Here is a 17,406-nt window from a genome sequence, read left to right as displayed (position 1 = left end):
ATAACCCAGCATGCACTGCTACAGTTTTGCTATTAAGGCATGCTAAAACTGTGGCAGGGCATGCTGGGATATATAGTTCCACAACAGCTGGAGTGTCAAGGTTAGCCAACACTGTGCTAGTGGATACGAACCTTAAGTCTGATGCATAAATCAGTATAAATAAATGATTCCATTGTTTCCAATACCAAAATATGAATAATAATGTTTAATTTGAATCAGTATTGTATGTGCATCTGAAGGTATGCAGGTACATAATAAAGTCTTGCTGTCTATAGTGAACCTCAAGGGTCCCTCTGTGACCATTTGAAATGTTGTTAAATATGTCATTGTCTCTTCCCCCAATATGAATGATTTGGCCAATGAACACCTTGGGTAATCTTGGAGAGCACTCTCTTTATACTACATTACAACATTAACTGTAGAGAAAACCATAATTGCTAACTCCAGGGTTGAATAATGCAACAACTTCCAAGAATAGGCTGGGTGGATGCACTTAGTACAGAGTGAAATGCATCCCATGCCAGAGAGATAAGTCAGGCCCAACAGATTGTACAGCTTCAGCCTTTCATGCTGACCCACAATGTAATATAAATCAGTTACATAGAGATTGATTAACGGACATGTAGAAGCAAAACAAATAAGCATTGAAAACTCCACTCTGATACTGGGCCACAACTTGGACGGACTTGCACTAATATTATCCTTTTTCCAGTCTCATCATTATATAACGCAGAGCTGTACAATCAGACAATGCAGTCCTTGCCCCAGTACAGATTATCCTTGCCCCAGTACAGATTACCTTTTCATATTCCCTACAGACGAGCACACATACCAGAGACCAGATTCAGTGGCGTCCCTCCCCGTGGTGTCACCCGATGCGGGGAGGGAAGTTTTGAGCGCAGCCTGAAAAGGGGGCGTGGCCTCGCACAAATGAGCGTGGCCTTGCGGGAAGGGGCGTGGCCTCGCAGCCCGATCCAACGTGGTCCCGTTTTTAATATTACTGGGGGGGAGGGGGGTGCAGGCTGCTTGTGTTGCAGTGCCGGCTCCCTCACAGTGTCAGGAGCCGGTTGCTGCACCTCATACTACAGTGCAGCACCCGGCTCCTGTCACTATGTTGGAGTGTCAGTCTGAACCTTGGTGTCACCCCTCGGCGGGTGAGACCCGGGTGCGGCCCGCACCCCCGCACCCGCCTTGTGATGCCACTGACCAGATTCAATCTATTCAAAAGAACCAGACCAGGATCATCCACTTGGCAACTTACACACTTGCCTAGGGCCCAGAGGTCACTGAGGGGCCCATAATACCCTAGCCAGTGGTTCACAAAACTTTTTTTGAATCACGGCGCCTTAGAGTATCAGCATTGTTTTCATGGCTCCCCTAAGCCAAAAGTTTGCTATTGAGAAATACAGGGAACAAAATTATTAAGTAAATTGTGCTTACCTGTCATCCTTAGGTTCAGTTATGTTATGTTCAGTTAGGTGGACAGGTTTGCACTTCTGTTTGTCCACATATTTACATTACATTGACTATAAATAATTTGATTTGGTGCTAGACCACCAACCTGAGGCACCCCTACAAGTGTCCCGAGGCACCCCAGGGTGCCACGGCACACAGTTTGGGAACCACTGCCCTAACCTGTTTCCACATTTTCCTTTTTTGATAAAAGGAATGGGGAAAGGGGTCCAAACTAGTATGTTGCCCATGAGGTCTTAATCAACTATAGTCGGGAACCAATTAGCTACATCTTTGGAGTATGGGAAGAAACCAAAGCACACACAAACTTGTGTAAAACATGGAAACTCCATGTATAGAACATTCTGGTAGTAATTGAAGCAAATGCCCTATTTGCTGAAAGGCAGTAATGCTAATTATGATGCTATCATGTAGCCCCACTCTCTTACACCACTGTAGTTACACATACTTTACATTCCAAGTAACCAAATCTCTGCTGCTGCACCAGCTGCATCTTGGCATAGGATACTGTAAGCTACCCCTAGTAACTACAATTTATTTATATCCAACTGTGCACAAATCAATGTACCAGTGCTTTTATATGAATAGGAAGAGGGCAGCAAACAGTCTCCTGTTTCCTCCAATATTAAGACATTTGTAGAAATGGAGATAACATGAATTATACCTGTGCTGTATGTAACAGCATACAGAATACAACGCTGCTATAAATATAATTCATGTTATCTTGGTTTAAGCAATTATAGGGAGTTTCAGTTGTGTGTCTCCCAGATTCCAGCAGCTTCTTATTTTAGAAAACATTTTGTTTAATATATAAAATGTTATTATATTCACATAAATATATATTTCTTTCTAAACAGCGCTCATATGCTTATGTGGGTGTTATGGTTGCTAATGTAGCAATGTATATTATCCATGTCCCTGTCCTGCATTGTATTGTTCTGTACTGTAAGTCACTGGTCCCCTGTTTGTTTATGTACTGTGTAAGGCGCTGCAGAACACTTGTGGCGCCATATAAATAAATGATAATAATAATAATGCAAAATTCTAGTACATTGTTACAAGTTATGTTACAAGTTATAGTTTCCCAGTGACAAAAACTGTGATTGTCCCAGGAAAACACAAGAGCCGCAGTGCTAGCTGTCCGTCCATTTTACTGTAAACCCAACGTTCACTATTACCAGACTGACTCTACCCCACAATTACTCACATGCCACAAATTCCTGCCACCATGACATTGAGCTAAAATTACTTTCACACATTAGTGACCAGACACTTCTGTGAAATCATTGTGCTCCAGACCCAACTATTTAATCTGGATATTCAAATAACCAATTCATACAATATCATACAGTGCAGACTCCTGATTTTACAGCATATAGTCCTGATCAGTGGAATAGCAGGGTAAGGGTGGTGTCTAGTAAATGGAAAGTCATTTGTTTCTATGGAGGAATACGAGGAGGAAGTCTTATGAGCACTTTAGTCTCTCCAGACGTGTTTCAAACACAGACACAAGTGTCCAAAGAGTTCAATAAAACTTCCGTTCTACTGAAATCCATTATAATTGTACAGACTTCACTGCACAGGTCAGAAAATGTGAGCGATAAATGCGCCGCGCTTTCCCAGCTACAACAGAAATGATTAAATATGAGCGCTCCTGAAGCTGGAAAAGCGCCAATTCGCCACTACCCTGAAACAGGAAAGTTTCTCTTCAAGGGAAAACATGGATCCTAACTAAAGAATCAATTGGCATGAGGTCAATGCATATTTACTCCCACCCTGCAATAATACATTTTTTAGTAACACATATACTAGAGAGTATATTCTCATTTTAGCACTAGATGACGTCCATCGGTACTGCACCTAATTTTCACACTTCTGGTACATTATTATTGGTGGGCAGCATGGTTGGTGTAATGGTTAGCATTACTGCCCCACAGCACTGACGTCTTGGGTTTGATTTCCACCATTGCCCTAACTGTGTGGAGTCTGTGTATACTCTCTGTGCTTGCGTGGGTTTCCTACAGGGACTTGGGTTTTCCCCCACACTCCAAAAATATACCAGTAGGTTTATAGGCTCCCACCAAAAAAAATGTAATAAATGAACCCTAGTGTGTGCATGTGACTGAGAATATAGATTGTATTCTCTACTGGGGCAGAATATGTGTGCGCTATATAAATAACTAGTAAATAATTAATACATTTGCAAGGGCTGACAACACAGTCTGTTGTGTATCTTTTCATGCATTTCAACACATGAAATAGAAAAAAAACACCAAAAACACAAGATATTGATTGAAATGGTCCCCATCACATTTACATAGTAGCCCTACAGTGCTGGACTCATGCTTCTTCAGTGTATCAGTGTCATTATAAAATGCTGTGCCACAGAAGTGCAAGCTCCTTATGTACTGACTTGCTATACGATCATTGTCACTGCACATTCCCCAAAATTCCAAATGCAAAATTCTAATCAGTTTGAGAACATTAACTTCTTATATCCAAATTTTGTGGCCAAAAAACAATACTTAGTACATATATAGTTGGATAACTAGTTATATCATTCTTGCCACACTTACAGTATATGTTCTTAAAATAATTTATGACTCTAAACTTTTTGATAACGTTTCTTTCCCTCCATGGATTCAAAACAAAGACCTAGCAATTCCAAAATGCATGGCAGTGCCAATGCTTAGTGCAATACTACACACATAGTGGCAATAATACAATATATTAGGTTTTAAATATGACATTAACAATAATGAAAATCTAATATTAAGAGGAATAATTGCAGAAGACGGCTTCCCAACAATATATGGCCCACCCATTTCCACTATATACACCCAATATTACATTGATATGATGTCACCATGTGACTTTTCCAATTGTCTTGTATGAGACCATGCTCCCCACCCAAGCAATGAAATGCTAACATATACACAATAACAAGGAAATAAACAGAGAGTGAGTTTTCCAATACAAATAAATGCAGTATTGTAATGATTTACAGAAAGGCAGCACAAATACTTACTGGCATTGCGTCCTCTGTGCCAGTCACTCACACGCCATTGAGTAAGGAGTTTATCTAACACAGCAAAAGTGGCTTCACACACCCAGGAACCTGGAACACAGGAACATAAAGACAGGGACAATATGAGTCAGTGGAAGGAACACAGGTAGGTTTGTATACAGGTAGGTGAAACATATACACAGCTAGGGACAGCTAGGGAGAGAAAATAGCATCTGAGATAGTGATCCCAATAACACCAAGCTGGTAATGTACAATGAGGAAGTGCATGCAGGTACAGAGGTGAGTCATGAGGCATAAAGCAAAATATCCAGTGTTAGGAGCTCACAGAAGGCAGTAGGTAGGGAGATCCTAGGAGATGGGAAGATACAGAGAAGGAGGCACAGATAGAGGAGGCAGCAGAGGTACAAAGGTGGGGGTGGTCTCACCTCACAAGTGAGAGTTCACATGTCCTGTGTCACCTAAATGCCTCTCTTGTCCTCCAGCCCTGCGCTGGGGAGAAAGGGAGGATAGCAGGGGGAGGGAGGCAGCACAAAGGTGGGGGGAGAATGGGAGGATGAGAGAGTGTGGGGAGGGTCAGTGGGGGAGGAGAGATGGCTGGGAGGGAGGAGAGTAGTGAAATACGAGAGGAGCCCCCTATCTGCACAATTGTATGAGGGCTGTAACAATGTGCACATACAGTAGGAAAGGGTGAGAGGGGCGGGGGATGGGGAGAGTCATTCAGCAAACACGTCTTACTAACCCCTTCCCTGCCAGAGCGCAGCAGTGTAACCCTTGCCTTACCGGAGACCATCATCGCAGCCGCCCACAGTCAATGCTGACATGAGTAACGCTTATATTGCCTACTTTGATTTACATTAGCAGCCGTCTGCACTGCTCACAGTTTTAACCACTTGATTGTCATGGAAAAATATGTACAAATTACTCATAAATGTGTTCAATTAATAAAGTGTTCTGGCAAAGAGAATAAAATGTAACACATATACAGATGCTGCTGCATGCGAACAGGCTCATGGAATTGGTTTGCGTGGGAACAGAAGGTCTCTTGTTTGAAGGGACAGTCTGCACCAGCCTCCGTCACACACTGCACACACAAGGGTCCTCTGTGGTCCTATCCCCCATCCCCCATCAATTTGTGAGCTAACATACAACCATCCCAGATTATTTATATATATATATATATATATATACTCATATACATACATATATATATATATACACACATATACATATATATATATTATATACATATTACTGAATCTTCACACATACACGTGTATAAATATACATGTATAAAGGCGGTGGATTATAAATAGCTTCTTATTGGTCCACACTTTCACACTCCTAGGCTGTGTTCATAGCACACATAGCACAGGCTTTGGTGCACATCTTGGAGGGGGATGTAGTCGGAATCCCGGCGGTCAGGATTCCGGCTCCGGAATCCCGACAGCTGACAGAACCCCGGCTCCAGAATCCTGACTTCTGACATCTCAAAGTTAAGTATTAGGCTTGGAGTTAGGGTGAGGGTTAGGCAGAGCCGTAACTAGACTTTTTGGTGCCTTGTACCAGAGAGAGCAATGGCGCCCCCCCCCCACATACACACACACTTACTATTTTTCAAATAGGGATATAAGAAGCGCACCCAAAAAAGGGCCATGGCCTCATGGGGAAGGTCAGGGGAGAGATAGGGGAGGCCAGGAGATGCTGGAGATTAAAGAAGAGGAATCTACTAGTGAGAATGATAATAAACAGAAAATTAACAGGCCCAAAAAGCGCCCCCTGCCCTGCGGTGCACATGTCGCATCCCCTCTAGTTACGGCCCTCGGGATAGGTACTAGGGGAAGGGCTAGGGTTAGGCTACGGGGGAGGGTTAGGGTTAGGCTGTGGGGGGAAGGATTAGGGTTAGGCTGTGGGATAGGTTGGTTAGGGAGAGGGTTAGAGGCTAGGGTACTTACCTGCATGTGTCGGTATTCTGTCTGTCAGGATGCCGCTGTCGGCATTCTGACCACCGAGATCCCATACCCATACTGTGTTTGAAAAATTACAGGAGCTGATTGGTTGGTACTTAAAGGGTCTATGTACTAAAGCTGGGTATACACTAAACGACTGTGTACCCAGCAATGCGACCCACAACCCCAGCACCAATGGGCCAACACATCGGGCGGTCCATACACACTGGACAATCTGGTGCCCGACCTCCCGATTTGCCGGCCCCCGCCACATAGCAGTGCATGGGATCATCAGCCGCATCGCCTGATTTTACTGCATATACAGAAGATCAGGTGATGTGGCTGATGACCTCACGGGAACATGCGCTACACGATGTAGTGCATACACACTGGACAATTTGACAGTTTGAACTATTTGTCACTCCGATGCGTCGGAATCGGCCAAATCGTTAGCAGTGTCGTGTAGTGTGTACTGTGTAGTGGCCTTAAGCCTTGTAGAGTGATAAAGTACCAACCAATCAGCTCTTTACTGTCACTTTACAGGCTGTGTTTGAAAAATGACAGTTAAGAGCTGATTGATTGGTTGGTACTTTATCTTCGTCCATTTTATCTCTCTCCAAGGCTTAGGACATAGACCTCTATATCTATCTCCAATTTATCTCTTTCCGAAGCTTAGTACATCTACCTCACATGTAAGACGCTAGCTTTTAAGAGAAGGGTGAGACTAAATATTTTTTATTTAAAAAAAAAAACATTGTTGGCGAAGATCTAGATATTAACCATTCATTTAGTATTTAAAAATATTGTAAAAATGAATTTGTTCCATTCTGTGCTTATTAAGTAGTAATATTAGTTTCCATGTTGCTGTCTGAGTAGTGCTCACACACATACAGTAAGGGATATATTTCTCACTTGCCTACTTTTGAAAAAGCATTTCAGGGAGATTGTGAAAACAACACCTATAAGGGCTGCGTTAAAGTGGGCGTGTACTGCTACATCTGAGAGGCGTGTCCAAAAATGTACTTACTGCCCCAAAGTTGTTAGTAAGATCTGATTGTTGATGAAAACACACTCATACTCTTCAGGGCTTACTCATGCATTGTGTTTTACAGGATAATTGTGCCTTATAACCAAAGCAGGGAAATGGAACTGATTATAAAATTTGAATGTATATACAGTATCTCCGATTTTTTTCCTCCATGTATATAACAGCTACATAATGGGGGTAAGGTGCAATGAGGGAGATTACTAGACTCTTCAGGGAGTTCGGGAGATTGCTACTAATTCAGGGAGTCTCCCTGACAATCAGGGAGAGTTGGCAAGTAAGCCATATTTACTAAAGTGGGGTTTTTCTAGGGATGGAGATGTTGCCCATGCTCCGAGCAGCACTGAAGCTACACTGCTGGCCGCAGGGTGACGTTCCAGGCACCTTGCTAGTCAGATGCAGGGGCCGTGGGGCAGCAGCGGTGGCGCCCCCAGGGCCCTGCGCTCTCAGAGACAGCACAGCTCGCACACCCCTCCCTACGACCCTGCTCCCCATTCTGCAATCTGCTACACTAGCTCCCCATAGCTCTCTGCATTCAGTGCAAACTCCTGACTAGCATAAAAAGCTCTTAATAACTCTGCGCCCTCCTACATCTCTGATCTCATCTCTGTCCACACTCCCGCCCGCTCCGCTCTTCCTCTTGCCGCCTCTACTCCCCCCTAGTCACATCCTTTCATGCCCACCTCCAAGATTTTTCCCAATCTGCCCCCTCCTCTGGAACTCACTCCCACACCAAGTGAGACTCTATGACCAGTGTCACCATATTGAAATGGTCACTCAAAACATACCATTTCACAAAGGCAAAAAACATACCATCCTACCTAAATCTTCACTCTTCCCTCATCCCTTGACTTTCTCTTCTCCCAAGTTCACCCCTCCACTTGTTCCCCCATCCATATATCGGGATGTAGTTATGAGACGTAAGCTCTCATGAGCATGGTCCTCCCTATTTTTGTTCACCTCCTGCACTATCCTTGCTTCCATTTCTCCTTGTCTTCTTGTCCCGTTCACTGACTCTGCACCCAATGAAGGGTACACACACAGTCAGGCACATTGAGTGCTGAACTGCCTTCCACTCCCTGTGACTCACCTTCCCATGCCTGTCTGTATATAATGAGTCTCCCAACCATCACCCTCTAGTTTGTCTGTCATTTTCCTTGTGTTGTTCCAATGTTATATCAGATTACATTTACTGAACTGTTGTTTTCACTGTTACCTGAATATTGCCTGTACAGCGCTACAGAAACTGTGTGGCGCCTTAAAAATATATATAATAGTAATGTTGAGCTGAAGGTCCAGTAGCATTGGCACATCCAAGTGGAGATACTGGAGAGGAAGTTGGTCACATGGGATAATAGAGAAGGAGATAGATCAGGGGAGAAGAGGAGGTAGTGGAGGCCAAACCAGCATTTTGCTTCACCAAGATAAGAGATATAAAGAAGAAGAACTGTCAAGCCCTCGATAGGAACCCATCAGCTTCTAGTTATCTTTTACCTAGCACAATCTTTAATTACAGTTAAAAGCTGGTAGCTATGGGCAACTTCTTAATGGTATGTCGCTCAAAGGCTTGATACATCTCCCCCTAAGAGAGAAAGCAGAGGGCTCAAGAACAGAGCCTTGGGAGACCCCATCAGATAGTGGGAGTAAAGGGTAATATGTGCCAAAGTAATATGTGCCATACTTAAGAAGTATTTTTGAAAGTTAGGAAGTGACCCATGAGAGATCAGTGCAGAGAAGGCCAGGGGAGTGAAGGGTGAGCAGCATGGACTGTATTAAACGCAAAAGAGAAGTCATGGAGAAGTGACTCTATGTCAGTTGTGAGCAGATCAGTAGTCATTTTAATGAGGATAGTGTCAGTGAAATCTAGAGAATGGAAGACTGTCTGGAACGGTTTGAGGAGGGAGTACAAGTGCACTAAGCAGTTGTGCATAAGCCTCTCAAGTAGTTTTGAAGTACTATGGAAGAGCGAAGCAGGGTGGTAGTTGGAGGGACAGGTAGGATTGATTGATTTGGGAGTTCCAGGAGATGGTGGTTGTGCAGAATTGGAGCTTTCAAGGTGCTTGAAATGAGGAGGAGAAGTTTGATGAGGTTGTAGTAGCAGGAGATCATGGAGGAGTTTGTGGATGGTGGGTGAGTAGTAGAACATGATGGCACTGAGGAAAGTAAAAACTAATGGTGTGAAGTATGGGTAATAAGAGGGGATCGGTATGAAATACCGGCAGTGAAGATCCCGACAGGTAAGTATTTTCTCTATCTACTAACCTAACCCCCCCCCCTAACCCTAACTCTCCCTTAGGGGTGCCTAACCCTAACCTCCCCACCCAAGTGCCTAACCGTAACCCCCCCTGTAAGTGCCCAAACTTAACCCCTCCTTCCCCGCAGCATAAACCTAAGTCTCCCAGGGGCTGCCTAACCCTAACCTCCCCCCGGGGGTGACTAACCTTAACCCCCCCTTCCCCTAGCCTAACCCTAATCCTCCTGGGGGGGTGTCTAACCCTAAGTCCCCCCCGGGAGCCCCTTACCTAACCCCCCCCGCGCCACTGTCCGGCTTACCTTTGATTGTTATGCCGGGCGTCGGGCTCCCGGCGTAGGTAAAATGACAGGGATCTCGACACCTGTCATCAGACTCCTGCCGGAATTAGACAGTTGGGAAGCCGGTGGTCGGCATTTCGACCGTCGGCTTCCTGACTGCATCCCAATAAGGGAGGGAGAGTATGTTTTTCATCTATGGGAATTCCATGGAGGTAGTGGGAGCAGTGGCCTCACATGCCTGAGCGGAATCACTGCTTTCTTACAGCATTGCCATTTGCTTCGCTCAGTTATATGAGCTGATGATTCACTTCAGTTTCCTGCTTTTACCTGAAATCTCTGAGTGACAATGAAGATGCTGTAAGAACGCTGAGGATTGTACATGAAGGGTGGTAGAAGCAAAGTGTGATGACTTGCTAGAAAAAGTGACAATAATGTGATAGGTTAATTAGTAACAGTGCTGTGGAAAGGTACAGTGGGCCTGATTCAGAGCCGGATGCTATTTGCACTCGATCGTCCAGAAAAAGGGGCTGGCTATTTAAATTGACCGTTCGCTCTTTGCGGTCTGTTGATGCCTCTGTGTCTGAACGAGCGAACAAAACATGCGGTCTTTTTTTTGTAAAAAACGCCCCCTGGACGCTCGCATCCTACGTCATCTCCGCTATTTATTTGATTAATCGAGTACATCGAAAGGTGAATGAACTGCTCGCAGTGCTTGTGGTTGGATTTTCCTACCGCAATCATGCGAGCAGTTCAGGCTAAGAGACAACCAAGTGACGTGGTCAATGACGCTGCTTTGTTAATTATGCACACCCTTAAAACGCCCGTTTTGACCACATGGCACGCCTACGTTCGGATCTCCACTCCCCGTTTTCAAGCATCTTCCCCTGTTACCACCCACAAATGCCTCATTCTGTCACTCAAATTAGCAGGCATTCGCTATTTTGCGAGCACCTGAATTTCGACCGCACTGACTGGTTTGCGCATGCGTATTACGAGCCGTACGCATACACAGTTGTGCGAACATCACTCGGAGCGAACGAGCAGCTGCTTGCGAGCCGCTCTGAATCAGGCCCAGTGTTCTCACATGCCCATGTGATATCTGTCTCAAATCAGAGGAGAAAATCAACAAATTGTTATATTTATTTGTTATTAAACCACAGGATAACCTAGTGATACGTACTATAAACATAATTAGGTTTACTATGCCACATAGAAATCACATGATACGTAATACAATCATAGCTAACAGCTGTCCCTAAACAGATTTACCACTAAATGGTTTTCTCCCAGTCAGTGCTTTTACAGACTGCAGTTTCCACTCATTTGCTGGGCATAAGGTGCATACACACGGTCAGATTTGTCAGTTGAACAATTGAACGATTAGAACCATCTGAACAATTTGATTAACGATTTGACCAACGATTTGACCATCGATTTGAACGATTTGAACTATGAACGATATTTGACTGCATTAAAATGAATGGAATCGTCCAAATATGACTGCAAACACATCAGATGTCAGATATCGTTATCTGACAAGCGGGAACGCGCATCGTTCATCTGACAAACATGTCAGATTTTCCTTCAGATATGAATGATTGAACGATTTTTAAAATCGTTATTGTTCAGATCTGAAGTAAAAGTTGACCGTGTGTATGAACCAAGCCACTATACAATTATTTGTCAGATATCTGTCCAATCTGGCTGGTTGGAATGAAAACCTGGTAATGTATGGGAGCCAAAGACAATCGACCATTTGCTCACAAACACTGGAAAACAGACAAAAATGGTCGTTCAGACAAATTGGTTAAAAAACACACATATTTAACCAATTTAAACTATTGATTTTGTCAATTTTCCAGTGTTTAAGACCAGGGCCGGTGCTAGGCTTTGCTGCGCCCAGCGCTGTCCTATGTTGCCGCCCCTTCCCTCCTCTGCTCTCTCCCCCTGAAGTTACATAGTAACGATAGCGCCGGGAGGGAGGGTGGGCGTTTCTAGCGCCCGCCTGATACAATGGCGCTCCGGGCGACGGCCCGGCTTGCCCGGGCCTAGAGCCGCTACTGTTTAAGACCATATGATCGACTGTCATTTGCTCCCATACATTACCAGGTTTTCATTCCATCCAGCCAGATTGGACAGATATCTGACAGATAATTGTATAGTGTATGCCCAGCATTAGGGGTATATTTACTAAAGTGCAGGTTTTTAGAAGTGGAGATGTTGCCCGTAGCAACCAACCAGATTCTGCTTAACATTTATCTGACACCTTCTAGAAGATAATAACTAGAATATGATTGGTTGCAACATCTCCACTTCTAAAAACCTGCACCTTAGTAAATATACCCCTTACTCTGTTTAATGTAAGAGTTCATGTAATGCACACACCATTTGTTATTTTATAGATAAAACTACTCGAAAATAAAGTGTCCATGCAAAGTAATTTTGGGAAGTATGTACAAATACAAACTCATCGAAAGGAACGGATATGAAGTCCCAATGGCTAAATCATAACGCTGGCAGCCTGACAGGGCAGGTAAGTACCCTATCCCTACCCCCCCTAACGCTAACCCTCCCTTAGTGGTGCCTAACCCTAACCCTCCCCCCCTAGGGATGCCTATCCCTTGCCCCAAAACCGAACCCTAACTCCGCTATGTTCCCTAAACCAGGGCCGGTTCTACCCATACGCATGGTATGCAGCTGAGTAGGGCGCCACATAGTGGACGCCTCAGCTGTGACCATGCGGGCCGCGGGCAGACTGTGTCTCTGTGACACAGCTGCACCACGCATGTAGTGCTGACCGCGCCGGAAGCTGTGTGTTTGTTTTAATTAGCAGCCAATGAGAGTCTGTCAGAATCTCATTAGCCGCTGCGCCCACTGCCGGAGCCGGGCTGTCTTCCGGCTCCCGTAGTGGGTAATGGGAGAGACGTCATGACGTCTCTCCCATAATGCAGAGCGGCCCGGCCCGGGAGAAGGATAGACGGAGGGGCGGATGGCTGTGGCGGGAGCAGGAGCCGGAGCGGGGATTCAGATAAGTGTTTTTTTTTTTTTATTACATGTCTACTAGGCGCACTACAAGGGGGTTGCTACTACTGGGGGCACTGCATAGGGGGGAAACCTCCACTGGGGGCACAACAAAGGGGGGACTACTACATAGGGGGACTACTACTAGGGGAACTCCAAGGGGATGGCTACTACTGGGGGCACTGCATAGGGGGGAAACCTCCACTGGGGGCACAACAAAGGGGGGACTACTACAAAGAGGGACTACTACTAGGGGAACTCCAAGGGGATGGCTACTACTGGGGGCACTGCATAGGGGGGGAACCTCCACTGGGGGCACAACAAGGGGGGAGACTACTATAAGGGAGGACTACTACTAGGGGCACTACAAGGGGGGGAACTACCACTGGGGGCACAACAAGGGGGGGGACTACCACTGGGGGCACTGCATCGGGGGACCAGTACTGGGGTACTATACAAATGGCAATACTGGGGGTACTGCATGGGGGGGAACTACAACTGGGGACACTGTTTAAAGGGCACTGCATAAGGGGTACCACTATTGGGGGCACTGCATGGAGGGGACTACTACTGGGGGCACTATATAAGGGGCACTGCATAGGGGGTACCACTAATGGGAGCACTGCATAAGGGGGAGTATTACTGGGGCACAATATAAGGGGCTTACTACTGGGGGCACAAGGGGCACTGCATAGGGGTTACCACTACTGGGGGGCACTGCATAGGAGGACTACTACTGGGGGCACTATATAAGGGGCTTACTACTAGGGGCACTGCACAGGAGGGACCACTACTGGGGGCACTGTAAAAGGGCCCTGCATGGGGGGGGGGGGGAAATATACCTGCTTACCAAAAAATTTGGGCTAGGGCCGGCCCTGCCCTAAACCTAACCCTCACCCCCGCGGCTAACGCTAAGGGCGTCAAAAACTTATCTCGTTCGGGCTGGCGTCTTCCGGCGTTCCGGCGTCGGGGCTAAGATAGGCGTTGGTATTTTGACGACTATTCCCATGTCGATATGGAGACCGGAGGTAACTACATCCCATCTGAAACTAGTGTTAGCACATGATCAATTATTGTATTATGACAATATTACATCATGAAAGTTGAACTGAATATTCTGCACAGAAAAGAAAGCTGCCAAAATGCGAACCCACTGCACAAATGCCATTGTATAAAGACATGCACTATTTTTTGCGCTACTTTGCCCATTTTTATACAAAATTGAATGTCACCAAGTTTAACAAATGTAACACTTGAATGATGAGAGTGCTGATGGTCCCTTACTGTCACGATTTTATAAGACATGAATGATTCTCAAATGAGGAATATTTTAGGAGACTAATGAAAAAGAAACAAATTAAGGTGGTAATCCTAAAGTAATAGTAGTAAGGCCATTGAAGTGATGTATTTATTTTTTACGACTTATATATTCCTATTTCGGGCTCTAAAGGTTCCCATACACGGTGCGATAAAGCAGCTGATCCGACGGATTGTTACAATTTGGCTGCTCTATTGTACCGTTTATGGGCATGATATCGGACAGAAGGCCTGATTCAGCAAGGATCGCTATTCTACTAGAATGCACGCACCGCAGTTGCTAATATTAGTGGTGAAATGCAAATGTTTGCAATCGCATTGCGATCACAGCTTACCATAAGGACGCCCACTTCCCCTTACACACATCCATATACTTGGGCAGCATAGTGAAATAATCGGTAACATCGAGTAACATCGGACCAATACGCACAATTAAGGCAGGTCAGACCTCACTCAGGAATTGCTTACTTCAGCGCACGCTATAAGCCCTCATGCTGCTAATGGCATTGCAGTGGATAATTTATGCACGCCCCCTGCAACAGCGTTGCAACGCACTGGCACGTCTGCGTTCGCACGACCACCCCCCCCCCCCCCCCCCCCGTAACCACCTAATGGCACTTCCTGTCAATCAATGTACTCTGGGTCTGCGTAACCTCTGCATATGCAGTTCCCATCGCAATTGCTAGTTCGCGCACGTGCACTGTGATGCATGCGCATGCGCAATGCAAATTAATCGACCGATTGCGTGCGTCTTTGTTACTGGGATCCTTGCTGAATCAAGTCCAGAGCATGCACCCGTCGGGTCGTACATCGCACCCCCAGATCTTACTGCAGATTCAGTTGATCTGGGCGTGCGATGTGCGATCCCATGCAGCGCTATGCGGGTGGGGGTGGGGGAGCCCGCATATCAGGCAGTTGGCCACCCAATTGCTCCGTGTATGGGGACCGCCAGATATGTCGGACGTCGGATCCCCCGTTACGTCGCACGGTGCATATCGCACTGTGGACCTCATTCAGGGCCGCTCACAAAATGCGAGCGCTCGCTCTGAATGAGGATGGCCGCATTTCTAAAAAGAGCCGGTCTCCTGGCCGCTCGCTAAGCTGTGGGTGACCACCCACAGCTTTAGCGAGTGGCCAGGTTGATGGTCGCGATGGTCAAGACCATCGCGACCATCGGGGCTTGCGACGAGACTCTTGTGGTAAGGTCTAATAGAGCTGGAAGCTCTCCCACTGACATCACTGGTGATGTCAGTGGGGCTGCCCACAAACGGCAGGTGTTCGTTTGGGAACACCTCCGTTTGTGAAGCCACCCCCCCGCCATGCCTACAAAACGGGGCGAACTGTCGATCACCATCGACAGCCGCCTCTTTTGTAGTGAGCCACGGAGTGAGAGAATTTCTCTCTCGCTCCGGGGCTTGCACGTGCGCAGAGCCCAACATCGACCGGCTTGCGAGCGCTCAAGCGCTTGCGAGCGGGTCTGAATGAGACCCTGTGTATGGGCGGCTTAATTCTGCATAATCCTGTGTTTGTGTAGCTCTATTATGGGAGTGGCAAGTGTGGATGGCTGAGGCACTGCTCTAAACCTCTGTGGTGATGTCATGTTCCCCAGTTTGTGCTGGCGCTTCTAGAATTCTGCCAAATGCATGGGTTTGCAGAGTAAGTTGCTGGCAGACAGAAGTGTGCACAGGTTGCTGGCTGAATTTGGGCAGGCTGGGGTGTTCCTTGCAAGTACAGCATACGGAATAGGCACACTAGTGCACCTAGTTGTGCTAAGGTGGTGTACAAAAATGAGATTGTGTTTTGCGGATCAAATTATTGAAGTAAGAGTTAAGACAAGGGGATGGAAAGGTTCCATGTGTTGCAGAGGAACATTCAGTCATTTTCTCTCAACAAAATATTATTTTGGGTGCATCTTGCACCTTTCAGATCCATTTCAGTAGAGAAGAAGGTTATTGAAACTGAAACCTTGGATTGATACCTTATTGCTTATTGGTCTTGCCATTATATGCTGATGAGCAGTCTCTGAGTGCCACCTGGTCTCTCTCTCTCTCTTCTCTCTCTCTCTCTCTCTCTCGCTAAACAAAGCACAATACAATAATACAGCATGCAAATATGATACATATAAAAACTAAACAGTATGTCACTTCATTCCAAATTAGGTTAAACCTCAGAGTATCATTTTAAGAGAAAAACTGTAATCCAATGAAATAGGTAGTACTATGGTTGTTGATCTTTGACATGTATTAAATACATTTAGTTTGGGGAGGTGATAAGTTGATGTGTAACTTGAAGTGCTCTGGGCAATGCAGACAGGCACAGTATTGCATCCTGTGTGTGTCATCGCTTAGGTCCATCGGCAGGAAAATCCTAGCAGCCATAGGACATTCTTATTCTGGGTACACACTTGCCAATATATTGTTCGATAATACTGTGCACCAGTATTTCCATTTAATGGGCCTGATTCTGAGGTCGGATGCAAAGTGACTGCTTTTGCGCAGGCGTGCCTACCCTCCCGATTTGGCCAAGAGCCTCCGGAATATTGGGTGCCGCTCCCGGCCCCCCGGAAAGGCAGGCATGCCTCCCGGCGGCCGTCGACCCGTCAGCCCCGCCCCCGCAGTAATGATAGAAACCCCCACAGTGGGGGGGGGGAGGGTGGTGACGCATTTTGCGCTGAATCACGTTATTGTGGCCCCGCCCCCTGATTTAAAATGCTGTTAATTTAGCATTGTGAAGAGGGGGCAGGGCCACGATAACGCGGTCACGCCCCCTGGCTCTGACTCCAATACTTTTTGGCCCCCCACTGCATGCAGACATTCAGCTCCCTCCCAGAAGGAGGGAGATGAATGTTGACAAGTATGCTTTTGCGTGAAGCTGGGGCAGCCAGATTACTAATGCAAGTTACTGTAGGGCTAATGTGAGGACCTGTGCGGTTACAAGCGGCAAGCCGCCCAGCCCACTATTTTTTCGTCCACCGTCACAACGCCATTATTAGTATCGGCACTTGTATCAGCCCCATGCTAGGTGCAAGAGATCTGTCTGACACA

General features: G+C 46.1%; 1 protein-coding gene across 1 annotated transcript in view; it reads right to left on the bottom strand.

Annotated features, from left to right (window-relative positions):
• EFS (embryonal Fyn-associated substrate) overlaps positions 1 to 5,065 on the bottom strand; it is a 31,866-nt gene extending 26,801 nt beyond the window's left edge. The window contains exons 1-2 of the mRNA XM_088469996.1: positions 4,927 to 5,065; positions 4,502 to 4,591 (exon numbers count right to left, since the gene is read on the bottom strand). Of these exons, the coding sequence (XP_088326122.1) occupies positions 4,502 to 4,507 (6 nt within the window). The 5' untranslated portion in view covers positions 4,508 to 4,591; positions 4,927 to 5,065. The remainder of the gene's footprint in view (positions 1 to 4,501; positions 4,592 to 4,926) is intronic.
• Between the last annotated feature and the right edge of the window lie 12,341 nt (positions 5,066 to 17,406).

The sequence above is a fragment of the Taudactylus pleione genome, unplaced genomic scaffold (genome assembly GCF_031769625.1).
Source record: "Taudactylus pleione unplaced genomic scaffold, aTauple2 ptg000095l, whole genome shotgun sequence".
NCBI lineage: Eukaryota > Metazoa > Chordata > Amphibia > Anura > Myobatrachidae > Taudactylus > Taudactylus pleione.
This window is presented reverse-complemented; position numbering and strand designations above follow the sequence as displayed.